Here is a 26,800-nt window from a genome sequence, read left to right on the forward strand (position 1 = left end):
ATTTGATAAATAGGTTAATTTCATCCCCGTATACGCGTTTCAATAGCAAATAAAGCGCAATATCCAATGGCTGGAGTAAGTGAGATAAATGCGGAGGCATACTAACAGTTATAATATTATTCTACTTACAGTATTCGTCAAATTCAGCCGATAAATAGCTCTCGTAGCCGTCGATAATAAGTGTTACGACCCAACATGCATGACCAAGACCAGGGCCTGCCCCGCAGGCTTACGGCGGCTACGACACGCCATATATGCAGACACAGGAGTCACCCCAACGGAACGGAAGAACTATGGATAAGTCACGTGATGATAAGAAAGGACCGACAGGATAAAGGCGGTCCACCCCTGTAGGACCGACAACACGATGTCGGTCCCAACCACAAAGAAACTGTTCAGATAGTACACGGGACTTGTATATAAGGATGGACTCGAGCTGGGCTCTAAGACAGACTTTCCATAGCTCTTCAGCAATTAACTTCGTATCAGATCTTATGATCGCTTTCAGCTATCTTCCCTGAGAACCTCTTTGATAAGACTACGATTGATCACCGCAGCCTTCCCTTACCTTACGACTTACAGACATAGCTTCCCTGAAGCTATCCCCGACTACGAATACTGTTACCAGTTCCGCAGCCTCAACTTCTGCAAACAAACCTCACTACGACTAGCTGGCCGTAACAATAAGCATCCGGTAGACGCCCTTCGTTTAGTTCTTAATATGTTTATCGAAGTGTTTAATCTAGTCAAGACCCGTCTAATTATCCGTCCATCCATTATTAGTAGGTTTGATAACCTAGTCGCTAGGAAAACCTGATTCCGTAGTCTAACTAGCAAGGTGATATGCATCTTTGATAATCACGAACGGAGGGATGCACCACCCGCCCGAATTGATACATTCAATGACTGTAGCCTATTCACGGTTGCTAGGCTGGATAGACTTTGCTTTGCCGCATCGATTAGCGCGTATTACTACTATTGACGCGGTGATCATGCCCATCATAAAGTCAGTTTCGTTGAAATTATATAGGTCCCCCTCTTGGATACCATACTTGGCCATTATATTGCGTAATAGCGCAAACCACTTTAATATAATCTCAGGATCTTCTTGAAGAGCCCTTTGATAATCGTATGGACGATTAAATTTGGTTTTCAGAGCAGGCTGCGAGTCCATAAACCGCCTGGCCCATCGCTTGCCAACAGGCTTGCTATTACGCGCTCGTAGCAAGAGATTAGCTATATCTTCCACACCAGCGAGACGCAAGGGAAACCCTCTTTGATCCTGCTTAATAACGTATTAAAGAAGCGCTTTCTCTTCGATCGTATTAAGTTTATATCGTTGGGATTAGGCACGTTCGTATCGGCGTCGATCGTTCATTCTATGGCGTACGGAACTTTCGGGGACATCGTAAGTCTTCGTAGTACGTAACACACTTAGTTTTCGGCCGGCGGCGCAGGCTGATCGGATAGTCTCGATGGCTAGAAGTATCTTGTCTTCTTATGTGTAAATTGGCATAATGGTTATGGAGTTATTACGCGTCAAAGGTTGGAGTGGTTTAATGCAAACCGCATTTGGGAAAAAGTTCGTCGCTGACTGATGAACCACGTTATTAAATTGAATAACTATATTTTACCATAATAATTATAAAGTGGTTAGTTATAGATAAAACCACGGTTATAGGCTTTTTCCCCGAATAAATAAAGAACGCCACTTACGAGGCCCCACTTGGTTGGGTCGAGGGGTACCTACCTGTAGCGGAAAACTTAGGGGGAAACGTGCCCTGCACCACAATGAGCCGAACGACCGAGGCACCGACACCGCTGCGCCGCCCGCGCACCCGCAGCCCAAGTGCCACCTCAAGTCCTCGAGTGCTGCAGTTTCATACCGCGCCGCTGGGATGAGCTCTCAAGTCAATTATCCGTAGGAAACGTAGATCCCGTCGAGAAAGAAAAGATGATGGTCTGTCCTTTTTGATGCACCGGCCACTTGTCACGTCCCTCACTTTCTTCAGATTATTCCATGACCATGATATTTTCTCTTTGAAATCATCACCAGATAAACCATCACGAGCCAATTCAGAAACCTGGGGGATTTCTACCTCGAGTGGATAAAGGTACCTACTCCGTACTCAAAATTCCCCATACTCCGGCTACAAGTGGAGACCTTAAACCCCCCAATTGGAGTGTTGCCGAGGCTCAAAAGACGTACCGCAACCGCAGCTCTCTCTCGCGTTGTCTCTCACTCCCTCTCTCCGATCCGACCGCTACGCACCGCCTCTCCAACGGACGACCGAACCAAAAACCACCACAACACCTATCGCTAGTTCCCGAACGCACGAATAGTTGCAAAAAACTAGCAATCCGAATCCGCACCAGGAACGGACCGCACGGTGGCACATACTCGATCGCATTACAGCTTTGCGCCCAGGGCAAGCTACCGGACATCAGCAACAACTAGAGAGGAACCCCAGAGCACGTGAAAGCTCCCTTCCTCCCCCCCAAACAGTATCCTCTCCCACGACAACTTCCTCACGACAACCTCCTTCTCGCCATCCACGCGCATCCTAATCAACCTTCCTCCTCCTCCTTTCCTCCAATCCCTCGAATCAACCGGCCTACCTCCCCACCATCCTCAAAATGGCACCCTCCCCAACAGAAGCAACCAAATCCCTAAACCAAACCCTCCAAACCACCCTCCCCTCCCCCGTCGCCGACGCCCTCCCCCGCCTCCCCGAATCCAAAGACGAACTCAAAGCAGACACAAAAGCAGCCGCCTCGGGCCTCGCAACCCAGCTCCGCTCCCTCGCGGCAGGCGGCTTCGGCGGCGTCTGCGCCGTCGTCGTAGGCCACCCCTTTGACCTCGTCAAGGTCCGCCTCCAGACCGCCGACAAGGGAGTCTACTCCTCCGCCATTGACGTCGTCCGCAAGAGCGTCGCGCGCGATGGGTTGCGGAGGGGTCTGTATGCCGGTGTCAGCGCGCCGCTTGTGGGTGTTACGCCAATGTGTATGTTTCCTTCCTCCATCTCTATTCCCTTTCCTCTCTATGCTTCACACCAGCTAACCTCCCCACCCCCAACAGTCGCCGTCTCCTTCTGGGCCTACGACGTAGGCAAAACCCTCGTCCGCAGCACCTCCACCACCCCCGACGCCCCCCTAACCATAGCCCAAGTCTCCGCCGCAGGCTTCTTCTCCGCCATCCCCATGACCGCCATAACCGCCCCCTTTGAGCGCGTAAAAGTCATCCTCCAAGTCCAGTCCCAGCGCCTGCAACCAGGCGAATCCCCCAAATACAAAGGCGGCACAGACGTCGTCCGCCAACTCTACGCCGAAGGCGGCCTGCGCTCCGTCTTCCGCGGTTCCGTCGCCACCTTGGCCCGCGACGGCCCCGGTAGCGCAGCATACTTCGCTGCCTACGAGTATATCAAGCGCAGACTTACGCCCAAGGATCCCGTTACGGGTAAGCCGTCCGGAGAGCTGAGTTTGCTTGCTATTACGGCCGCCGGCGCGGCGGCGGGCGTGGCGATGTGGATCCCCGTATTCCCAGTCGACACGGTGAAGTCGAGGCTGCAGACGGCCGAGGGGAATGTTACCCTCGGCGGGGTGGTGCGCGAGGTGTACGGACGGGGAGGCGTCAAGGCGTTTTTCCCTGGTTTCGGACCGGCGCTGGCGAGAGCTGTGCCTGCGAATGCGGCCACGTTCCTTGGTGTTGAGCTGGCGCACCAGGCTATGAACAAGGCTTTCAACTAGAGCGTGATGGACAGGAAGGGGGATAGACGGTGTGCTGCTATAGTGCGACGTTGAGGAGAGAAGGGAGGAGAATAGTGTGTGGAAACAATACGAAGAGGAGCATACGGGGGCGTTTGTAGATGGAGGCACTCGTCATAAGCTCTTGCACCAAATATTTTCGAGATACTTTTTCCCTTGTGTCATGCCAAAACAAGACTAGATAGAAGCGAACTATTCATCATTTCACTCACGAGAACACCTGGACTTCGATCACACATCTACACCAAAGAGGTCGCTGTTGAACTTTTTTGAATGATTTCATTATTCTATGCTATCCATCCAGGCCTTCATAACGAGTATTTGCTGGCTATTTTGGGGAAACGTCCAAAAAGGCAAAAACCTCCTGCTAATGCCATCTCCCTGTAGCGTTATTAAAAATGATATCATGTTTTGGAGCCGCCCCAAAACTTTTGACCCTACGCAATGCCATAATGAGAAAAACGAAAAAAGAAGTTGAGATTTGTCCTTTTGCCGCCCAGATGCAGACATTGCAGCGCTGTTGTGACTGCGTACGCGTTTCCGCTGAAGGGTATAGCCTCTATGCCGTGTTATGCCGTGCCGTCCCTCGAGGATTTTCATACGCTTCATGTACAAGGTATAATGCCGCGTCGCAACGCAATCGTCTTTTGAAACCACGCCTCAACCACGCTCATTCACAGTCCAGCGCCGCTTCGAGGTCGTCATGTCGCGCATAATTTCAGTCTCCCCCAAGGGGCGCGGCGCTCCCCATAGACCCCCGTTGGCAAAAGTGCCCAGCTGAGGAATCTTGTTCTCCTCGTCGGTGCCGTCGCTCGAGGTAGGACGAGAGATCTCTTGCAGCCGGAGGGGGACCTTAGCCGGGCCGCCGAGCTGCGGCTCCTTTCTCTCCGGCGTCGGAGGCTTGACAATCTCCTGGCCGGGTTTGGAGAGGGCCGCCAACTTCTTACGATGGTCAAAGTCCGGGAAGATGTCGTCGTCTTCATCCTCCTCCTCTTCTGTCTCCTTCTTTGGTGTGATTGGCGACCACAACCCGACGGACAAGGTCGGTGATGGTTTCGTAAAGTTCGTAGCGCCGCTTCCGACTGTGATTCCGGTCGTGTTGAGCGTGAGCGCCCTGGGTATGGAGTATGTGTTATTCGAAACGCGGCGCATGCTGCCCAGATTTGCGTTTGCTGAGTTGCTTCTACTTCCAAAGTCAAACGAGTCGGGGTTGAAGGTGATTGGGCTCGGCGTATATGCGCTCGATCCCACCGTTGAGATGCGCCCTCGCGAGTAAGACTGTCCGTTTTGTGACTGATTTGAGGCTGTTGAGGGAGCCCTGGATAGGTTGTGGGTAGCGGAGACGGGCTGGCGCAGGTGCTCCGTGTTTGCAAATAGCTTGAGATCATAGTAGTGATGTACGGGGATGATTCCTTCGGTGCCGGACATTGGGTCGACGTCAGGTTCCGACATGGGCGTATCCAAGCCGGAAGGCTCCGAGTCGCGACCAGGCTTTCTGGCGGCCACTGTCAAAGAAGCCATCGCCACGTCCATCAGGACCGGCTGGTGCGTGATGGCGCCAATCAGGGCGTTGCAACCAGCACCGTGAGATACCAAGATGACCACCGGCTCCACATCGTCGTCCTCCTCGTCATCGATAGCGCATTCGGTGTCGCCATTTCGAGAGGTCTTGACGACCTTGGTGACCATCTCCGCGGGACTCTCTGCTGTGGTGTACCAGTCAACCAGCTTCTGAATACCCTTCCTAAATCGCTGGTGCATAGCTGTCCACTCCTCACCATACTTGCCTCCATCGCCCCAGTCAAGAGGCTCCCGCATCGAGTCCCACTGGTAATCGACTGACACACAAGCATCTCGCGCGTGCGCAACGTAGCCGTCGGGGATAGTGTGGTTTGGCGAAATGGCGTAGTGGGGGCTGGGAGCGGCGTATCCGTCATTCGGGTTCGCGGGCTCTGGGAGTGTGAAACGAACGCGCTGGCTCGAGGTGCTGGCAGTACTACCAGCCCGACTTCGGGGCAGAGCGCCGGCCACGGCAGATACGTTTTCGAGACCCAAGATGGATGGTGAGTTGGAGTCCGAAGAGCCAGACCTCTCGGGAGCGGGGGCAGCTCTGAACTTTGGACTGTTCCACAACTGGCTCTGGGCTTGGCCAACGGAGTTTGCGTGGTGGTGGGAGTGCTCCTGGATGTGGTTGTGGGCGTGAATGTTTTCCCGTCTGAGCAGATCGGCCTTTGCTCCAGCCAGCATCATCGCGGAGCCTGGAGGCGGCGTGATCATTTCAAAGTATTCCGGGGACAGCCACTCGCCCAAGAAGGCATCCAGGCGCAGCGTCGACTTCTTGATCTTCTTCTTGGTCTGCTCGGGCTTGGTACCGTTCGCATCGGTGGAGAGCGGATCGACCTCCTCAGCTACGGACGCTGGGAGAACAAACGGTGAAGCGGAAGGGTTCGCGCTGGGCGAGGGCATCGGGTATAAGGGCGTGCCGGGTGGAGGTGCCTGGGCCAGGCCTGCGCTGATGGCGACGGAGGTTTGGACGCATCGCAAGAACGGGGAGCTGTGGAGGACGACCTTGAACTTGCGACGCCTCTTTTGCGAGTCGACAGAGCCATTGCGGCCGTTGGAGAACTTGGGATCGGCGTTGACGTCGGCTTCGGCTTCGGCCTGTCTCAGTATGTTTCCGATGCGAATACCGAGTGCTTTGGCTTGCTGCCAGCCGCCGTAGGTCAGAGGAGGGTCGTAAGGCGTCGGGGACGTGAGATGCCACTTCTTGTCGGCAGCGTCGAGACGTGCGCCGTGTCTAGTGGTGTTTGTCAGCCTTCCAAATGCTTGTATACGTGACAAGTCGGTCCTCTTACCTGACCACAAAGATGTACGCCGGTGGGCGCCCCATGTTGTCGGCGACGCAGGTGAGGATGCGAAAGCCTACTCGGGATATGTGCGGAAGTCGGCGTGGGGGGATTGGGTAAAAGACCAACGGCGTATGTGACAACCTCTAGCAGCGGAAGAAATACGGACGGAGGATCAAATAACGACGGTTGGAAATGCGGCTAGAGACACCATCCAAGACTTTGCGGACCTAGAGGATCGGATGGCTTGGGCAGGCGGAATAAGCTTCGAGGTGCCGGCGGCGGAGGACCGAGAGGGCACGGTCGAGGTAACAGACTAAATCTACCCGTTGGAGATGGTCTCGTTGATTCTGGGGAGTTGATGCAGTTTGGTACGTTCCAGTTGTGGTAGTTCGGGATGCACGGAGTTGGTGTAGAAAACAAGCTGAAGAGAGAGGGAGAGAGAGAGAGAGAGAGAGAGAGAGAGAGAGAGAGTCAGGACACGGATCGAGTCGAGAAAGTAGAGAAGGCGAAGAAGAAGTAGCGAGACAAGCAGCAAAGAAGTAGTAGGCAGGGCAGGCGGGCGGAGGAGGAGTGACTGGCGGATTTCAGAATTTCTGCCACGAGTTTTACGTCGGTCATCCGGTGTTTGGGTGCCCCTCTCTCCGTCTCCGACCAGTTGGCACTGACTTCGCAAGCGCTAAGATGATGGGACTATCCGTAACAGTATGCGTAGGTAGGTATTAGATGGAGACCGTTGACGAGCATGCCATCGGTCAGCGGGCGGGCGGTGGGGATCGAGAAGAATAGAGCGGCCGGGTTGTGGAGAAGATGCAATCAATCGGCACCGAGTCGCGACAAACGGCGGAGGGTCAATAAAGGTATTAATTTGCGATCTGATCCCGCCCCAGGCCCAGGTGTCCGGGTATCCAGCCAGGTGCTGTGCCGCCATAAGGCAAGGTACGGATACAAGCAGGGGATATATTTATGTATGGTCCAGGCGCAGGCGCAGTCAGTCGTGCAGGTCGCAGAACAAACAAAAGAAAGCAACCTCAGGTACGAAGCATCTGAAGGTACATGACGGATAGGTATGCCAAACGGAGTGACATGGTGACAGAGCATGGGCTTGTTTCTCAGGGTTGCCAAAGGCGGGGCAGATGCTGTTTTTTCTGCTTTTCTGCTTTTCTGCTTTGTCTGCTAGTCTACCCAAGAGAGTGTCCGTACGGAGTACATAGACAGACTCGAAGTGCAAAGGCACGATGATGCAAGGACCTCGACAATACGGATCGTCGTGGACAGCCCACCGGCCACACAAGGTGACGACGGGAGAGTCAAGGGTCAGACGATGGTCCAGTAGTGGTGTGGTGATGCCGGGTGCGTCAATGAAGGGGAAAGAGTTGGAGGAGGAGGAGGGCGAGGGATGGAGGGGTAGCAGAGGCTTTGACGAGTGACAGGCCGGGAAGACACTGCGAGGGGGGGGGGGGGGGGGGGGGGGGCCGAAGTGTCACTGCTATTGCCGAAGCTGTGCTGCTCCTTCAAGCATCTCGGAGACGAACCAGAGACAAGACACAGCCTTGACAGGGTCTTGCTTGCCTGTTACGCCAGGCGCGTCAGCCGTTGGAGACGAACCAAATCTTCATGAGGGGGTGTGTTGCAGTCTGCCAGGTGCATCTGCGGCCAATGGGTCATGGATGATGGAGCGGTGCAGAATGCAAAGAGAACAAGGCTCATTTCCTTGCCTCTTTGCCCTCTGTGAAAATGTGCATGTGATTGTCCCGCTCTCGGTTTTTAGCGCCAAACGTAATCATGGCACGTGGGGAGACGAGAAAAATATAGACGAGCACCAAGTCACGACTGTCCTGAGCCAATGTCCGAAAATACCAGGTGCTGAGGTCCTCTCTGCGAAATGAATAAGCTTAAGTAATCAGACTCCCAACGGCCGACACTCTCATCTTCTAGGTACTCCGTAAGGTACGTCTCCTCCACTCCAGGAACCGAACCGAAGCGAGACAAAAAGGCAATGGGAATTGTGCCTGGGCAAACTCTGTGAGCATTCCAATGCCCCCCGAGTGCCTTTGTTTGGCCCATTGATGGATTCTTTGTCCTTGGTCACGAGCATCCCGGCCTAAATGCAAACAGCATACCCGCCGTACATGTTTGACTCAAATCACACGATGCTGACGCAACTCATCATGATCAATTTGCTAGCTACTAACCAGCCCGGGCGGCACTGCAGCACCACAGCACCGCCACCGTGGCAGAGACTCACCAACCTCGGACATGAATCCTCCGAAGCTGTCCAGGTTCCGCTGGCCGCTCGGTCCAAGGCCCCCGTCCAGATCCGACTTCCTCCACATTAAGGATCTCATTGGTGATGGATCTTTTCACCTTGATCCCTTGTCTGGAGAACCCCCACCAGCCACTTCTGATTTGACAGTCACCAGTGTTAGTGAAGCCCTGAGATGAGCTAATCCCCGCAAAGCAGAGTGGCCTGTGCAGGGCGGCCGCCAGAAACATCCCAATTACCTAAACTTCAAAGTACCACCAGATACTGGATAGAAATCATGCATGAATAGACCGGGTGACTCTTCTGAATGTCGCCGGCCAAGTGACTCAAATATACAAAAGTTCTTTTTTGCCCAAGAGAAACACTGAAATGTCTCCGAGCACAGATAACCTTAAAAGCCACAATCGAATTGGAGACTGCGGGTAACTTGGAGGGATACACCCAAAACCAATACACTTTACTCCTCGTTACCCCAGATCCAGATCGAACGAACGCTAATACACTACCTACCTCTCTTCTCCACGTATCACCAGACTGTCGGGAACACAGCAGCTGGATTCTACTTGAGCATACCACACTCAGCCCTTAGCCACCACCTAGGAATTGAATAGAATCCAAACACACAAGATGGCATCCGCACCCAAAGACCAGCAGGACTCTGCAGACATCAAGTCCCGCCTCAAAGAGTCCTACGACACCATCGCCACCGAATACAACGAATGGACCCTCCGCCAAACCTCCCTCCGCATCGAGTACCTCGAGAAGCTCATGGAGAAGCTCCTCACCGCCAAGCCTCTGACAGGCCAAATGTCCCTCGTCCTCGAGCTCGGCTGTGGCTGCGGCCTCCCCGTCACCGAGAGGCTCCTCACGGCTCCGGACACCTACGTCACCGCAAACGACCTGTCCACCACCCAGATCGACGTCGCCCGCAAGAACCTCGCCAAGCACGGCACCGACCGCGTCTCCTTTGTCGAGGGCGACATGATGAAGCTCGAGTTCTCTGAGGGGTCGTTTGATGCTGTTATTGCCATGTATAGCATCATTCATCTGCCCCGCGAGGAGCAGACTGAGATGATCAACCGTGTCGCGAAGTGGTTGAAGCCCGGTGGTCTTTTGCTCGCCAACTTTGCGTCCAAGGATTTGCCTGCTGTTGTGAACGAGGAGTGGCTTCATGAGAAGGGATGGATGTACTGGAGCGGTTGGGGCGCTGATGCGACTGTGGAACAGCTCAAGGAGGCTGGGTTGGAGGTCATCGTCAAGGATATCGTCGATGACAAGGACGACGCTGAGTTCCTCTGGGTCATGGCGAAGAAATAAGCGGTATTCAAATGATTTTTTTGTCGTTTCAACTCGGGTCCCGGAAAATTCAACATCAAGCGGACATCAGAGGCATCCTCCCGCCATGTCAGTCTACATATCTTACCTTACATACATGGAAGACATGACGGGATATCAAGGGTTGCCCAAGTCGAGGTACCATGTACTTCGAACTGGTGGGGTTTCGCTTCTTTAAGCAAGTACGTCACGGTACATTGCGGTTTGTCAATGTCGAGTATGACAAGACATTGATAGTCTAAAAGTTGATAAAAATCAATTGAACATTCACTCTATTTGATGATTAAAATGCGCTTCCAGTCTGCATATCATAGAGTCCTCAGATTGATTCTCGAGGTCGGTGGCACTGTGCCAAGGTAAAACACATCAATGGTCCAAACTTGTCTCCCAATGGCGGGGAGAAATGGTACCTGAGCCAAACTGCGCTACCCCGGTCAAGAGGCAACGGCAACGGCAACGGCAACGGTCTGTGCCCCAGAGAACCGATCGGCTTACTAAGGCCAACTTTGTCAGGGCGAAGCTCCGTGGCGGGCCCCCTTACCAAGCTGTTGATTAATCACTTTCTCGAGCTCGTCGTGAGATTCTTCCATTCCCACTCCCTTCCGACGACCCTTTATGGCCTTGTAATACCTCTTCACCATTCCACAACATCCTTGACTTGAACCACCGCCATCATGAAGCTATTACGACTCCTCCAGCTACCAGTCCTTCTGGCTGCCTCGACCCTCGCCCCCGCGGTGCTCGCCGAGCACACAAGCAACTGGGCCGTCCTCGTCTGCACATCGCGATTCTGGTTCAACTACCGCCACCTCGCCAACGTGCTCTCCATCTACCGCACCGTCAAGCGTCTCGGTATCCCCGACTCCCAAATCATCCTCATGCTCCCCGACGACATGGCCTGCAACCCGCGCAATGCCTTCCCCGGAACCGTCTACAGCAACTCGGACCGCGCTGTCGATTTGTACGGCGACAACATCGAGGTGGACTACCGCGGCTACGAGGTCACCGTCGAAAACTTTATCCGCCTCCTGACTGATCGTGTCGGCGGCGAGATGCCCCGCAGCAAGCGTCTTCTTACGGACGACCGAAGCAATATCCTCGTATACATGACGGGCCACGGTGGAAACGAGTTCCTAAAGTTCCAGGATGCCGAGGAGATTGGTGCTTTCGACCTGGCCGACGCCTTTGAGCAGATGTGGGAGAAGAAGAGGTAAGAGGGTACCAGGTACACACGTGCTAGTGCGACGGCATTTACTGACTGCTTCACTCCAGATACCACGAGATCCTCTTCATGATCGACACCTGCCAAGCAAACACAATGTACAGCAAGCTCTACTCCCCCAACATCATCGCGACCGGCTCCTCGGAGCTCGACCAATCCTCCTACTCGCACCACGCCGACAACGACGTCGGCGTCGCCGTCATCGACCGCTACACATACTACAACCTCGAGTTCCTCGAATCGCAAGTCCAAGACCTGAGTTCCAAGAAGACGGTCGGCGAGCTCTTCGACAGCTACACGTACGAAAATATCCACTCCCACGCCGGCGTGCGCTACGACCTCTTCCCCGGCGGCGCCGACGCCGCGCGGAGCCGTCGCATCACCGACTTCTTTGGCAACGTGCAGAACGTCGAGGTCGACGGCGCCAAGAATATGGTGCTCGACGAGGAGCTGTTGGAGCTCAGCCAGAAGATTGCTGCGCTGAAGCAGCGGGCTCAGGAGGCTGATGCGGCGGTCAAGAATGCGTCGTTGGCGGAGAATGCCAAGGGGCGGACGCCGGATGTGAAGACGAGGGCCAAGAGGGTGCAGATGGCCAAGCCCCTCACGAATGAGAATTGGTGGGAGAAGAAGATTATTGGGGCCACGGCCTTGATCGGTTGCGCGCTTCTCTGGGCTTTGGGGTCGTACTACGAGGCACCAAAGAAGAGGGCTGATGCTGCCAAGACGACGTCGGGGCAAAATGGCCATGCTACCGTGAAAGCATGATCATCTTATTCGCTTTCTTGTACTTTGATTTCTTTGATTTACTTGCACGAGGTGCATTTAGCCTGGCGTTTCTTGGGATAGGGAAGGAAAGGGTTCGTTTATAGCTCAGGAGCTGGTTTCAGGCTCCATCAATCAGAAGCGGAAACTCATGGCTCGTTCAGCATTGATGAAAACAATCAATAAATTGCAGGATCGTGCCCGTCTGCTGCCTCCATATCAACTGAACATTCTCCGTCCAATGTCTCGCTGTTGTGAATGTAGGCGTATTTATCCGAAGTATTTCCATCCAGGTGGTCTTGAGGTCCCTCACCTGCTCTCACCGAGAACCATTCACCGAGGTTCATCCCACTCTAAAATCTTGCAGGGCAAAGTCAATGCACTTGACGACAGTCCATCAACCCCCCCCCCCGCACATCCTTTATGGAGGGACGTAGATATCCCGTAATCTGCGAAAATGGATAGCTCAAAGGTTTGTGTCGTAATTTCTTTCTGTTCATGTGCGTCTGGGTCGGTCCTTCCGCGACATATCGTGCTCCTTCTCAACCACATCCCGCGCTTACAACGGGTCCCTTCACCTCACTGTGGCCTCGTGTAAGTGATGGATGGAGTGATGCCGCTTCTCTACCTCAGTCATCTATCACACAAGACCTTGGCGCATCGAGACACTGCTCTCACTCCATGACGCTACATGTCTTTTTGCGTTCTTCAGCGATCCACGCGCACCGTAATCATACACTCATCTCAACTTCGTGACCTTTCATCTCAAACGAAAGATCGCCATTGATGATTCATGAGACATCTCAGCCTTCCACGGGTGACGAACTACGCCTGCGACGTCCCCCAAACCGCTGAAGTCAGCAATCATGGACGACATCATCGCCCTCTCAAAAACCCTCACCCTCACCCTCACCCCCCAAAACCACTCTCACCAACTAACACCCTTGGACGACGACCAGATCCCCCCCCTCAAAACCCTCACCCTCAAGTCCCGGCCCCTAGCAAGCCACGCCCTCACCTTCTCCTGCGACGCCGAACTCGCCGTCGCCGCCGACGACTCGATCCACGTCTTCCTCCCCGAGTTCCCAACCCCAGAAGAACCTACCGCAACCAAGCAGGAGCCATCCAAGGACGACAACGATGACCCCCAGGCAGCACCAGGAGCAGACGAAGACCCCGCCGGCGTAGCAGCGGCCCTCCTCGCCGCCGCAGACGCCCAAGACGGCGAAAAGCTCTACCGCCAACAATTCTACACCTTCCAGCTCCGCATCCCGACATCGCGTAAACCCGACCCGCGCATGAACGCCGCGCTCTTCGCCGCACGAGGTCTCCCCGTGCCCTCCTACGACGACGACTGGGCTGCCTCAGCCGGTGCCGAGGGCGCTGGGACCGGCGGCATCGGCGGCGAACCGGCGGTCCTGGACCCGTCTTCCGCGTTCGAGGGCGTCGGCTCTGGTACGGTCACAGGCTACGGCGCTTCGCTGAACCAAGTCGTCGCAATGGAATGGTCCCCCGGGAACCTAGGCCGGAATCTTCGAGCGGTGTTGACCGTGATGCTCACCAACGGCGCGCTCCTCGTCATCGGCGAGGGCAGCGGTAGCGGTGGCGGTAGTAGCAGCCACGAACCCGTCGACCTCGGCGCCCGGATGAGGAATTTCAGAGACTGGCGGATCCTATGGGGCGTGGGCGCAAATCTGCCGCTGCCGGATCCGGATGCCGAGCGGGACGAGGCGTATCTGCCGCGGGACAAGGTGCGGTCGTTCTCATGGGCGAGGATGATTGGGACGGGTCAGGCGCTGTTGGCGTATGCTACGGATCAGGAGGAGGTTGTGGTGTTGAGCGCGCAGTATTACCTCCCCAACGAGATGGATGATGCGTCGGATGCTGGGTCGTATGTGTGGGAGGTGGAGGAGGTTGCGCGGTTTGATGGGAGGGGACCGCATCCGAGCTTGGGCGTGAGTTCTGTTTCTTTCTTTCTCTGCCTCTCTATCTCTCCTTATTCACGATACCCCAAAAAGTCTATCCCGTCAAGAGGGTGGTGTTGGCTAACGATCTTCAGGTCTTGGACCCCGATTACATCCCCTACACCTCAGCCTTCTCCCTAAAATGGAGCCCCTGGCTACACTCAGGCGACACCCGAACCGCGATCCTATCCTACTGCGCGCGAAACTACGTCGGCTTCCGCCGCATCACGCTCCCGGCGGAGTGGAAGCGCGGTGCCGCAGTTGATATCGCCGTCGAGGAAGCGGACGTCACGGGCATCTGCACGAACCTGCTCTCCGACGCGTTCGTCGAGTGGGAGGACGCCGTCTGGGACCGGGACGACGTCAAAGTCTGCCGGGGCGTCATCGCGTCCCCGTTCAAGGCCTTGCCTTTTCAGGTTGCGCTTAACGGGCCCGAGGGCACGGCCAAGGAGCCTCATGGTACGGGGGTTTGCAAGACGACGTTTCCTGAGGATACGACGTCTTTGGACGCGACGAATCCCATCACGAGTATGCCCCCTTATACACACATTTAATAGAACATGGAAGCTTACGATATTCATTAACAAGGCCTCATAATCCACCCCCCAAACCTCTCAAAACAAACCAAAGCCCCAGGCTACTCCCTCCTCCGTCTCTCCGCAACAGCCACAAACGACAACTGGTTCCAACAAAGCACCGCCGACGGCGCCGCCTCACCTACCCCAGACTCCCTCCCCAAATGGGCCGAAACAATCTCGTCGACCGTCAAACTCTCCGTTCCCGTCACCATGCTCGGCCGCGGCGGCGGTGGCGCCGGCGCAGTAGGCGGAGACGGCGAGTCCGTTGCGTCGGGAGACGATTCAGATTCGGAAGATGATGATGACGATTTCGATTTACCCGAGGACGCGGGCGAGCAGATTCACCCGCACCGCGTGCGTATGTGGGGCATGACGATGACGCCTGCTGGCGGGATGAGCGCTGTGTTGGTGTCGCAGCATAGTACGCAGAAGCCGGAGAAGACTGTCAAGACGAAGGTCATGTTTGGGGGCCGGGTTGGCAGTGGTGGAACGGTGGCGGCAGTGACGGCGGGCACTGGCGATGAGATGGATGTCGACGAAGGGGACGACGGTGGTAGGGCGAGTAGGCTGCGGTACTGGGAGAAGCAGAGCACCGAGGCTAAGATGTGGGATTGGATGTATGCTGGCGGACCTGCTGTTCCCGGTACGCTGTGGGGTGGTACCGGGGACGAGGCGAGGGCGGGAGATGATGATTCGTTGCGGAAGAGGTTTGAGGAGGTTAAGGGGAAGCAGACGTGTGTGTTTTGTCATGCTTCTCTTGTTGATGAGGGTAAGGAGTCGATTTGCGAAAAGGGGCATATCTTTGGTGAGTCTTTCCTAGCTTTCTGGTTCTCTCCTTTTAAGAGGGATGGTTTTTTTACTAACGTTGATAATAGCTACCTGCGCGTCAACCGGCCTTGCTATCCTCGCGCCTGGCATCTCGAGAGCCTGTGCTGTGTGTGGTTTGCGATGTCTTGTGGCTAAGGAGGTGATCAAGATTGCGCAGGAGCACATGGGCCCGGATGCCAAGGTCGATACTTCTGAGGAGGCGTGCGGTGGATGTGGTGGCAAGTTTGTGGTGTAGACAGGAGAGACACAGCTTGCAATGATACCAAAGGAGCCCATCAAATAGAGGTAAACGGCGTAGAGAAACGTCAGCCTCACTTCGTGACATTGATCCAGCTGAGCAGAAGACGGGAGACGGGACGTTACCACTTGGACCCACGTGACTGTAAAGTAAGGTAAGGCAGGCGGGTACTGCCCGTCCCTTCCTTCCTCCTTCCCGTCCCCAGCTCATCCACATCCACATACGATACGTACCTTTCCTTTTGACCTTTCATTCGATAACCTTTCCACCACTTGAATACACGAGAAGCCTTCATATACCCCTCCAAGTCCATTCCTGTCACCAGCCAGCAGGCGCCCTCTAGGTCGGGGGTCAGGTCAAACTGGCTGGATGGTGGAGTGGTTAATGGTCAACAATCAAAACGCCAACCAGCCTACTCGACGACAGGCTTAGCGCATACGAGAGTACCCGAGTTCGAATCCCGGAATGAGCACCAATTAAATTTCCCAGCATGCGCACCAAGAGATGTAGCCCCCCAGTCCAGCACCGGGAAGGGGGGGATGGGAGCGGGGGGTGAACTCTTTTTAGTTGTTATGTTGAATTTTTGGGTGAAAGTGAGACTAGGTAAGGGAGCCGATATTATGACTAGATCAACCTTCGGTAGCATTGTTCACAATGGTCATCCGGGCAGAATAATTATTCAGTAATGGTATTTGTTTTTTTCATAAGTTTTGATGCTACTGTATTAGTCGATCCAAGTGTAATTCACGTCTACCAAAGCTTGACCTCACAGGGCTGTCGACGGCTCTCAAATTTCCATCCCTTCATGACGGGAACCAAAAATGACTGGGCAATCTTTCTTGATAAATGTGTCTTTGGTGGCCACTTGGCACCTCATTGAGTGACACTGATGTGCACACGACTGCATCACTTGGGAATTCTGACCCCTGTTTGGCTGTAACAGCCGAGCACGCTGTTATGGTCAACCCAGATCATAGAGGCTTGAAAGAGGAGACGTCAAAGTCAGTCAAGAATTGATAATGAGGCAGAAGAGAGCACCTACAGATGTTGACTTCCTTGAACGCGAGAAGACCGATGTTCTTCAAGAACGGATTGCCTGGCATCCAACACTGCAGCTTCATTTCCCCAACGGGTTCTTGTCCCACCGGAACGGGCGGCGGCTTTGACACAGTGCAAGCCTGACCATTGTGACCGCCCCTTTTTGTATACTCATTTGCGTCAGTCACGAATCATTCTCGTTCCGCATGTCAAAGACATCTTGACTTACTTCTCGCGCAAGGTGAGTGTGCCTTGATCGTTCGCAATGCAATTCCTGAGGTCGAGCTTGGAAAGCACAGTAATATTGGGCTGCACTGAGTCCGGGCAAACTGCGTAAATCCACGATTCGTTGAGCTGTCGTGAGTCGACGGTGGCCCTCCATTCGTTATTCAGATCGAACTGGGTGCAATTGCCCGCTACGCTATGCGCGCAGGGGAATCCCTGGTGACAAGGTGACTTCCATCCCGGAGCGGCTGCGATCATAATAACGAGACTGGCGACAACGATGACAAACTTCATGGTTGCAATGGAAGTTTGTTGATCAGGCAAGATGATTGAGATTTAAGAAGCAGAGAGAAGCTGGCAACGGCAATTAGGTAAAGTATGAAATCGAGACGGTGGGAGAGATAAGTAGATGAAGCACGCCTTAGAGAAGGGCTAATCGCAATAAATACTAGGTCCTCAGAGTCCAGACGGCATCGACATAGGTCTGTCTCTACGCGTGAACTAGGGGGGAAAGAGTCGAGAAGGAGGTTGATCGTGAACAGAAGGGAAGCGAGAGCAAGTAACAAGCGACGATGAAACAGCCCCCGAGAGCTTGGGGTCCGTCTGAGTAGCATTGGAATAGATGACCGGCCAAAGGAACGCGGACTGCGGGTAGAAACAGTTGGCGTTGGACCTCATTCCAACAAGGCTGTTGGTCGCTCTCGACCATTCATTCCGAAGTGCCAAGGTGATGAGTGAATATGCAGGTAACTTCAATAAAGCAACAGCAGCCTCTTGTTATAAATGAATATTGCGGCCCATGTTTGCTCCGGTTTTCCCCCTGCAAGCAGTGCTGAATATGCTGGGTCACTCGCGCATCTACTCTTTCTACAGGTCGGCGTTCTCCAAACCCAGAGCTGTTCAAATATAGAGAATCAGTGGTGAACAGCATTTCTCCAGCATATTTGATGAAGGTCTATAATCAGACGTCCGTCAACAAAGGGGCACGTTTCGTTCCGGTTGCTTCTTTGTCTTGAGAAGTCTTGCTTGATTTGCTTCGAAAGCTCGATTCTTTCAACCACTACGTTGCGTCTCACAGTTTCGCACGGAGCGACTCATGTTTTAACATGGTCTGACGTTTCGAGTCTGGGCTTAGCAGGTATGCGGCCCTCGAGTAACCCTGACAGGTTAGGTTCTCTCTCACGACACCGGCCTCATGTGCCTCAAACGCTGGCTCTCTGGATTGCAGCCGTGTTGGACGGAATCTCCGAATAAGGTCCAGCAAACGTGAATTGCCTTGGCATCGTAAAGTAATGTATCGCCTGGGAATGACTTGGCTTTTTGTTAATCTAGGGCCCATGAACCGACCCCCAATCTCGTGATGAAGCCATGCCTCCCCCTTACGACGCAACAATCTTCCAAGGACTACGCGAAAACCGATTCTCCGGGTCATATTTCCCCTTCAACTCCACCAACCTCTTCGCATTCTCCCCAAACCCTTCCTTGACACCAACATCGCTGCTCGCATAATTGTTATACTGTCCAACACCGCCCCTCTCGCCAGTGTGATTCTCCCCTTTGATCTTCGCCGCCAAAGCCCGGTTCCAGCCCCTGATCATCCCATCCTTGGCCGGGTCCGTCCAGCATGTCAAGACCATGCAGTCAAAGTACGTCCCGCGGTTCGAATACGCCGTCGCCCCAAACGGCACGCTGACCACGTTGTCCTTCTTGTAGATTTCCACGGCCAGGATGCTACCTCGCATGTCGTTCCCCTTGGCCGTCTCCTCGTTGACGCGCGAGTAGAATTCCTTGCTCATCTCTTCCCATTTTGCGAGCTCGAATGGCGCTGTGAGGTTCGTACCGCCCATCAGTCGCCTTGCGCCGGGGCCTTGGAGCTCGTCGAGGAGCGTGTTGGCTGTTGGATAGTCCATCTCAGTCGCCATGTTCACCAGCGGTCCTACTTCGAGGAGCCCCTTGAAGATACCTTCGGTCGCCTCTTGCCCAGTTCCGTTGTGGAAAGGCTGCACGACAATCATGGGCTTCGCATCGGGCCCCGGTGGACCGTACGCAAATCCCATGATGAGGAACTGTCTCCCATCCATCTTCTCCACAAACTCGTTCATCCAATTGAGCAATTCAGGGAGCTGAGAGTTGGCGAACATGAGAGCCCCATACCACACCTTCCCCTGCGAAAACACCTCAGAAGTAAACCTCGTAACAACACCAAAACTCGCCCCAGCGCCGCGCAGAGCCCAAAACAGATCCGCATTCTCCGTCTCCGACGCCGTGACGATCGACCCGTCGGCAAGAACAGCCTCCACTTCCACAAGACAGTCGACTGCAAGACCGTAAAGTCCACTCAGAAGCCCCTGTCCGCCGCCGAGCACGAGACCGCCGACGCCCGTGTGCGATACCGTGCCGCCGACGGTCGCGAGACCGTGTTTCCAGGTCTCGGTGTCGACGTCCTTCCAGGTGCAGCCGCCGCCGTAGGTGACGAGGCGCTTCGAGGCGTCGACTGTTACGTCGCGGAGGTTGCCTAGGTGGATTACCATGCCGCCGTCCGAGGATGAGGTTCCTGCGGTGGAGTGGCCTCCGCCGTAGGTGGTGAAGGGGATGTCGTGTTTTGTGGCGAAGCGGATCGCTGCTGAGACATCCTGGGCCGATTTTGGCTTGATGACTATACCCTGAGAAAAGTTTAGAGATTTACTGTGCGTGCTGGCTCGCTGAACGTGGTTGGGATTGAGGGGCTTACCGCTGGTTTGATGCAGACGATGGACCATCGCACGAGACTTTCTTCGTACCCCTCATCGCCGGGGAGGAGAACCTCGCCATTGATATCTGCCCTCAGGGTCGGCACTTCTTGTTGCCACGATGTCATGTTTTTCTTCTATGATGTTGAATGAAGCAGTAGGTCAAGTGCGTTCTCCCAGGATCTTGGGGAGTTGTGGTTGATTTTACGTGTGAGACCAGCTCACTATTCGGAGACCATGTCTGACAGCGCCAATCACCTCCACATTTCCTCGTTTCGACGAATTAGGCAGAGAGCGAGAACGAGAACAAGAAAAAGGGCATAGATCAGCATAATCCTGTCAAATCATTGGATGGGAATTTGCAAAAGCCATGAGCTCTCACCTGTAAGCGCTAAAACTGACTAGATGAATCCTTTGTGAGACGTACATTAGTAATCCTGTTCACAGAGAGACGTCGTTCATTTGAAGGTGCTTGGCTCTTGCATGGAGGACATGCTAGATAGACAGAAGTTCCTCCTTGGGAGCTAAACTCCAGAGTCAAATCCCGAGATTGGAGGATCTCACGGTCAGCTCACCATAGCAGTGCGTGTATCGGCCAGGAACGTCCAGGAGGGAGGGAGGTTGACGCTTCAGCGACTCTTGAGGTCTGCTTCAAGTTTGACAGTTGAGAAGGGAGTTGGCGAGAGTGCATCATACGCTAAACCGCTGACCTCGCGATTCCTTCTGCATGCTGGCGTCGATATTCTCGCAACCTCCATCGCCTACGGCGATCAGTAACAGGGTTACCGGAGCATGCTCAACCTAGTATCAACGACGACAGTGGCACTATTGTTACTTTCCACTGATTCCGTGGCCGAAGGGATCATTAATCAAGTCTGTCTGGTCTGTATTTCAACTCAAATCTCACCCAAACTCTCCCCCTTCACATTCACAATCCGAACCTTACCCCCACCTCTGCTCCCAGACGCAACAACAGCCTCCTTCACAACCCCCTCCGCATCCCACCCAAAATCAACAACCCCGCCGCCCCGGATCCGCAACCCCTTCACGCTCCCGCCGCCCCACCTCGCCGGGATAGCGGGCCCGAGCACCACCGTCCTCGCCTCCTCATCCCCGGCGGAAGCATACGGCAGCGGCAAATCCACGACAAGCATACTCAGCACCGCACCGCTCAACCCGAAATTCGCATCAATTTGGAACGGTGCTCCCGTGCCAGAGTACATGCTTAGCCCGTTGGCCGCGAAATTGATATCAATGGCGTACCGGAGCTGGTCGTAGGCCTTTTCGGTCTCGTTGAGACGCGCCCAGCAGGCGGCGCGCCAGACTTTGGCCCAGCCTGCGTTTGCGTCGGGTGCGTTGCCCATGCCGCGGGAGATCAAAGTTTCGCGGACGGCGGATGAGATTGTAGCGTTTTGGGAGTAGCCGCCCAGGAAGGAGGAGAGGGATGTGCCCGGATACCAGCCCGTCAGGTGAGATAAGTGGCGGTGGTTGGAGGGCTTATCCGAGTTATATGGTGCCGACTCGGGGAGTTTCCATTCCTTGAGGCCGCCCCATGTCGCGACGTGCACGCCCTTATCTAGCTTTGCGAGGGAGGCGGAGACGGCGTCGAGAAAGCTCTGGTCTTCGGGGGCTGGGAGGACGGATGCGCCGAGGAGGGTGTATTCAAAGACCTGGTGGATCATCTGGTGGTAGTGCGCGCAGCCAAAGGTCGTGGGACCAATCTCGGGGCTGTTGCAGGGGTTCACCACCAGCGTTCCGTCGCGAGAGAAGGCGTCGTCTTGGAGCTGGGTGAGCCAGAAGGCGGCGACGCCTTTGATGAGGGGGTAGCCTTGGGATGCGAACCAGGTTGTGTCGCGGGTGTAGTCGTAGGCGTCGAAGACGTGTTGCATCATCCAGGCTGCTGCTGCTGGGTCTTGGGAGGGTGTTAGTCGATTCGAGTCTGGTATGTGTGAGAGAAAGGGGGGGGGATAGTCAACTTACAATTTGCCCACTCGGCGCCCTCTTTCAAAGCAGTATGTCCAAACACATTCATCTCGTTATGCACAACCCACCCACTACCATTATATATCAACTCCGCCGTCTCCGTGCCGCGAGGGACCCAGGTATCCTCCATGTAATCCCACAGCGCCCCCTGCGTCTCGCTCAGCCCCGTCTGGTCCGCGTGCCAGTAGTTCATCTGTAAGTTGATGTTGGCGTGGTAATCCGCGCTCCACGCGGGCCAGAGCTGTTCGGTCCAGCGGCCCTGGAGGTTGGCGGGGAGGGAGTTTGCGCGGGAGGAGGCGATGAGGAGGTGTCGGCCGTAGTCGAAGAGGAGGGCTTCGAGGTAGGGGTCGCCGCCGTTGGTGGTGGTGGTGGAGTCGTAGTTTGCGATTAGGGTGGATGTTTCTGTTGTGGAGGAGGAGAGGGGGTCGGGGAGGGTGAGTTGGAAGGCGGATTCGAGGGTTTGGTAGTCTGCGATGTGGGAGGACAGGAGGTCGGAATAAGACTTTGAGGAGGCGATGGCGCTGATCTTTTCGACGGTTGGACCTGGGTCTTGGCCTTTGAAGGAGTAGGAGGAGGCTGGGTTGCCTTTTTTCTGGTCGTAGTTTGTTTCGGCGCTGATAACAATTGTCAAGGTAGTCTGGCCTGGGGATGGTGTGACTTTCAGAAGCCCGGAGGATGTGCAGTTCGTGACGAAAGCGGACGCGGACTCTGACTCTGAGGTGAGCTTTGCGATGGAGTCGAACTTCATGCCCTCGGGCGGGCCGAGCTGCGTTACGCCGGTGAAGCGGATGTTGTCTGAGTCGCAGGTTACGTTGTAGGTGTCAGTTTCGATGAGCTGGTTTTCGAGACCTATCGTGACGACGGGCAGGGTTGTGCCCTTGGTGACGGCAGAGGAGGAGGTGGTGGCGATGTGATAGACGCATACTTGGTCCGGGTACGAGCAGAGGTTGGTGATTTCGTAGTCTGCTGCGTTTGCGGTGAACTTTGTCGTGTGGACGCCTGTGGTAAGGTCGAGGGTACGTTTGTACGAGGTGTAGTTGGCCACGCCCTCGATTGTGACTGTTAGGTTGGCGAGGACGCGGTTACCGCCGTAGTTTGCTCCTGAGCCGAGGATGGGGGAGACATCTATTCATTGAGCGTCAGCAATGTGGTCAGACTCGTTTAGCATGAGCGCCTCCTACCCCCTGTTCCATTCTCAAAGATAAATGAGCGAATCTCGGGGAGAGCGCCATACTTTGGCTCTGTAGGGTTGCCGCCTGTGTAGTTCTGATATACAACGTTCTTAGTAGATATGTTTACTCCCTTGTGGTATGCATCCAGAGACTCACCAACGCCTCAAAGGGTCCGCCTGCCCAGAGAGAGTCAATGTCCAAGTTAACCTTTTCCGCATGAGGCGGGCCAAACGGGATCGCTGAGATTATTTCAATATCGAGACCCAGGTAACCTTGGTAGACTCTCAAGTCTAGACTCTGGAGTTGATACTCACCCCCGAGTTTGCCATTGCCAACGAGATACCCAGTCTTGAGCAAGTATGTATCTGAACTTGAATCTCCGTATGCTGCAGGGGTCGAAGACCACAGAGAACGCGCTTCACATAATGCGAAGCTGGTGCAAAGCGTCCGCGCTCGGCTCGACGTAACCTTCATCATTCAAGCAACTTAAGGTTTAGTCCAACCTAACCAAAATAGCTCTTGATGATTGAGATTGGACTTGGCCTCTTTTTAAAGGCCATTGGCCAATCAACCCCGCATTTGGATCATTGCATCCATGACACCAAATCGTTGTGAACTGCGGGGTTGGGAGCCGAGAACAGGATTTCTTGGCGCGGACTACTCCAGGAACCCAGGACCAAGATGCGAGTTGGGTCGATGAGTGCGTAGCGAAGTGCACAAGTTGCCTGAGAGCAGTAAGTGTTTCCGCAGTGTAGTATTGCTCTTAACCCCTCAGCTGTTGGATCAGGTTGGGTTCGTACCCCCGTATAGGCACCGGCAGACCTCGGGCCGGGCTGGTTCTTGAGAATGCGACGTAAACCACTAGGGATTTGGTTGACTAGAAGAGAAAGAGGTGAAGGACCATGTTCATGGTTGAAATCCAGTCAAGGCTTGATAGAGCCCAGGTAGTCAACTCAGAGTGAACCAAGCATTGGGAAGTGTGGGGAAAGGGTGGGATGGGGTTCATCAGATACTGCCCGAGACGCGCCCGGTTACGACCAGGGCAGTCCTCGTTGATCTTGGGAATATGCAGTCATACTGCATCCTATCGGAATTCGATATAGGAAAGAGATCTACTACCCGCGTGGCATGGATGATGCTACCAACGATTACTATCATCCCACCGGCGAACTGATATGCAACGTAGTCCTCTAGGGCAAATGACACTCAGGTTGGACAAGCTGTCAAGCGACTGGTCTGTACCGAACACTGCGACGTCATATTGGATGTCGAAATTCTTCCGCATAGTCACAGGATCATCATTGGAGCGTTTGGCTAGGAGCATATGATCTTCAACTTGTTTGAAATTTGTTTCTTCTCGAGTACTCTTCTAGCAAGGGGACAGCCACACGACTTGTCCCCTTCTCGTCTGGCAGCATGTACACGCCACCGGACTCATGTACTTCAATCTCGTCTCTCACACCTGACACCCACACGCAGACTCCCCCCCTCCATGGCTGCAAAGCCCATAAGTCTCTGTAAATACCCAATAGGGCGGGTTCAATGTACAGTTCCTCCAAGGAATCCCGCACGTTTGGTCCTATATGTACACACATCAAGAAAGGGCGACCTTTTCTTGAAGAAAGACAAGACATTATATGAATAGAAAAAATGGCACACACGCTCGAACAAAGTTTTAATGAAATGGAAGTGGTCGTAACAAAAAATTTGCGGTGTTAGGGCTCTTAGCCGGCAACACCAGTGGCGGGGTACCCTAGTCATCTTCGTCAGTATTTGTTTTCGTCGCAAGGCTTTTGTGAAAATAACTTACACCATGAGCATGTTGCAATAATGGCATACAGACAAATGAGCTGCAGCCCCTCGAGCCAATGACTCTTGCCATCGGCAATCAAGTAGTTGACCAAAAGAACTGCGACGAACAGCACGGCAACCTGGAAAAGGTCGAAGCTGAGCGTCATGGCGTCGTTTCCCATACCCCAGCCGATAATGATCAAGAGCGGAATCAGGAACAGCGCAACCTGCATACTCGAGCCGACGGCGACACCGATAGCGAGATCCATCTTGTCCTTGATAGCGACGGTGACAGCGGTGGCGTGCTCGGCAGCGTTACCGACAATGGGCAAGAGGATAAGACCAACAAACTCCTCGCTGATACCACCCTGCTTAGTGACGTAGTCGATGGAGCCGACCATGGCTTCGGCGCAGAAGGCGATGAGAACAGTGGCTCCAACGAGAGTACCGACGGCGACCAAGAAGTGCAGCTGAGGCTCCTCCTCTTCCTCGTCATCCTCCTCATGGCGCTGCATCATCATGCGGCTCAACTCCTGCCTCTCGTTCTCATCGTGGCCACGGACGCCGGTCTGGGCCATGCGCGCTCCGGTGCCGGCCAATCCGCGAGCGAGAGCGCCCTCCTTCAAGCCGCCGCGGCTCCAGGGCTTGGCGGCGACCTTTTGCGACTCCTCGTTGAAGATGGCGTTGTGGGTCTTGAGCTGGAAGAAGAGGTACGATGCGTAGATGATGAGTAAGATGACGGCTGTGCCGCGGGAGAGGGCGGCGACGTGTACGTTGTTGTCGGTGCCGTCGTTCTTGTCGAATACGGTGGGGACGATGACAGAGGCTACTGCGAGGGCCAAGAGTGACGCGGCGGTCTGGGCGACGGTTGTGTTGAAGTGTTGCTCGGGTCGGTTGATTCCACCAAAGAAGAAGCAGAAGCCCATGACGAGCAGCAAGTTGGAGAGAATGGAGCCAATGAGCGACGTCTGCACAATGAGGACCTTTCCTTCGGCCAAGGCGAGAATGGCGACAATGAGTTCGACAGCGTTTCCGAAAGTTGCGTTGAGGAGACCTCCCAATGTCTCACCCGTTCTCAGTGCGATTTCCTCTGTTGCGAATCCCAGCATGGCGGCCAAAGGAATAATGGCGATGAAGTTGACAACGAATACTGCAATCTTGTTGATAGACGAGACGTAGCTGATGGCGATACCGGCCGGTGCTGCCAATATCAAAATGTTGATGTATGAGCTGAGCAGAGTTCTTTGGAGCTGGTTGGCGACGGTGAATGGCGTTTTCGGCTGGACGTGGCGGATCAGACCGGACTTTTGCTTCTTGGCCTTGGGTCTCTCCTCCTTATCCTCTTGCGGCAGATCCTCTCCTTGCGAAGTTTCCGCCTTTCGATTCCTTACGCCGCCCTCCTCGGGCTTGTTCTCAAACATTGTGTCGCCGCTGCCGCTTCCCGTTCCTGATCTCGTCTCCTTGCCCAAACTGTTGCGTACGGTCTCGGAATCTCTGGGCGCGGGCTCGCTCTGGACGTGGTGTATCGCCCCATCGGTCTCTCTTTCCTCCGCCGGCACCTCCCGTTGTGCCTCGAGATTGGCGCCATCCCATGTGGATCGTTTACCCGGTTGTGTCTCCCATGATACGTGACGGAATGGGTTCCATGTTTGCTCCTGACTCCGGCGGCTGAGGCCGTGAGCTTTGCGTTTGATATCGAAGTGGTTGACTGAGCCGATGAGCGACGGCATGGTCAGTAAGGTGTTCGCAGCGGATTATGCGCTGGCGCTGTGTGGTTGACGGTGTGGAAAGGTAGGAAACGAGTAGGATAAGTGAGGTGAGGTATGGTCAAGGGGAATGGTTCGTTAAGTGAGATAGGGTAATGACGTGAAACTAGCAGTGTGGAGTGCAGGTGGGAATGATGTGTGGAGACAATGGAGGCGACGGGTTACGGGGCTGGTGTGGACGAGAGACAATTGCTCGAGGTCACACTTGACTCCGGCGGTTGCACAGGTAATTGGCGGGAGACGGATGAAACTAGAGTGGTAGTCTGGTAGATAGTCTCCCCACCTGCGAGTG

General features: G+C 54.6%; 9 protein-coding genes across 9 annotated transcripts; 4 read left to right on the top strand and 5 right to left on the bottom strand.

The window, feature by feature from the left end:
• The first annotated feature begins 2,288 nt into the window (after positions 1–2,288).
• Positions 2,289–4,023, top strand: BDP81DRAFT_482102 (mitochondrial carrier domain-containing protein). Its single transcript, XM_060594988.1, has 2 exons — positions 2,289–3,004; positions 3,080–4,023. The coding sequence occupies exons 1-2, from the start codon at positions 2,638–2,640 to the stop codon at positions 3,745–3,747; spliced, it is 1,035 nt and encodes a 344-aa protein (XP_060443600.1). The 5' UTR covers positions 2,289–2,637; the 3' UTR covers positions 3,748–4,023.
• Positions 4,024–4,425: 402 nt separating this feature from the next.
• Positions 4,426–6,655, bottom strand: BDP81DRAFT_395472 (phosphoglycerate mutase; the record flags this gene model as incomplete). Its single annotated transcript, XM_060588068.1, has 2 exons — positions 4,426–6,562; positions 6,621–6,655. The coding sequence occupies 2 exons, from the start codon at positions 6,653–6,655 to the stop codon at positions 4,426–4,428; spliced, it is 2,172 nt and encodes a 723-aa protein (XP_060443601.1).
• A 2,522-nt stretch (positions 6,656–9,177) lies between these two features.
• Positions 9,178–10,501, top strand: BDP81DRAFT_430632 (methyltransferase domain-containing protein). The gene has a single exon (XM_060590626.1). The coding sequence runs from the start codon at positions 9,505–9,507 to the stop codon at positions 10,192–10,194; it is 690 nt and encodes a 229-aa protein (XP_060443602.1). The 5' UTR covers positions 9,178–9,504; the 3' UTR covers positions 10,195–10,501.
• A 385-nt stretch (positions 10,502–10,886) lies between these two features.
• On the top strand, positions 10,887–12,199 carry BDP81DRAFT_395474 (peptidase C13 family protein; the record flags this gene model as incomplete). The annotated part of the gene is made up of 2 exons (XM_060588069.1): positions 10,887–11,422; positions 11,485–12,199. 2 exons carry the CDS (start codon positions 10,887–10,889, stop codon positions 12,197–12,199), a joined length of 1,251 nt encoding a protein of 416 aa, XP_060443603.1.
• Positions 12,200–13,062: 863 nt separating this feature from the next.
• Positions 13,063–15,801, top strand: BDP81DRAFT_322807 (uncharacterized protein; the record flags this gene model as incomplete). Its single annotated transcript, XM_060584730.1, has 4 exons — positions 13,063–14,151; positions 14,256–14,688; positions 14,749–15,543; positions 15,614–15,801. The coding sequence occupies 4 exons, from the start codon at positions 13,063–13,065 to the stop codon at positions 15,799–15,801; spliced, it is 2,505 nt and encodes an 834-aa protein (XP_060443604.1).
• A 909-nt stretch (positions 15,802–16,710) lies between these two features.
• Positions 16,711–17,361, bottom strand: BDP81DRAFT_395476 (uncharacterized protein; the record flags this gene model as incomplete). The annotated part of the gene is made up of 3 exons (XM_060588070.1): positions 16,711–16,784; positions 16,847–17,001; positions 17,072–17,361. The coding sequence occupies 3 exons, from the start codon at positions 17,359–17,361 to the stop codon at positions 16,711–16,713; spliced, it is 519 nt and encodes a 172-aa protein (XP_060443605.1).
• A 682-nt stretch (positions 17,362–18,043) lies between these two features.
• Positions 18,044–20,096, bottom strand: BDP81DRAFT_351340 (uncharacterized protein). The gene is made up of 2 exons (XM_060586214.1): positions 19,799–20,096; positions 18,044–19,730 (listed from the first exon to the last, which is right to left on the bottom strand). Exons 1-2 carry the CDS (start codon positions 19,922–19,924, stop codon positions 18,447–18,449), a joined length of 1,410 nt encoding a protein of 469 aa, XP_060443606.1. The 5' UTR covers positions 19,925–20,096; the 3' UTR covers positions 18,044–18,446.
• Positions 20,097–20,325: 229 nt separating this feature from the next.
• Positions 20,326–23,434, bottom strand: BDP81DRAFT_430639 (Six-hairpin glycosidase-like protein). The gene is made up of 5 exons (XM_060590627.1): positions 23,266–23,434; positions 23,108–23,190; positions 22,961–23,045; positions 21,777–22,904; positions 20,326–21,708 (listed from the first exon to the last, which is right to left on the bottom strand). Exons 1-5 carry the CDS (start codon positions 23,426–23,428, stop codon positions 20,693–20,695), a joined length of 2,475 nt encoding a protein of 824 aa, XP_060443607.1. The 5' UTR covers positions 23,429–23,434; the 3' UTR covers positions 20,326–20,692.
• Positions 23,435–24,675: 1,241 nt separating this feature from the next.
• On the bottom strand, positions 24,676–26,472 carry BDP81DRAFT_450770 (calcium/proton exchanger; the record flags this gene model as incomplete). Its single annotated transcript, XM_060592568.1, has 2 exons — positions 24,676–24,704; positions 24,762–26,472. The coding sequence occupies 2 exons, from the start codon at positions 26,470–26,472 to the stop codon at positions 24,676–24,678; spliced, it is 1,740 nt and encodes a 579-aa protein (XP_060443608.1).
• Between the last annotated feature and the right edge of the window lie 328 nt (positions 26,473–26,800).

The sequence above is a fragment of the Colletotrichum phormii genome (assembly GCF_030913505.1).
Source record: "Colletotrichum phormii strain CBS 102054 chromosome Unknown BDP81scaffold_13, whole genome shotgun sequence".
Lineage (NCBI taxonomy): Eukaryota > Fungi > Ascomycota > Sordariomycetes > Glomerellales > Glomerellaceae > Colletotrichum > Colletotrichum phormii.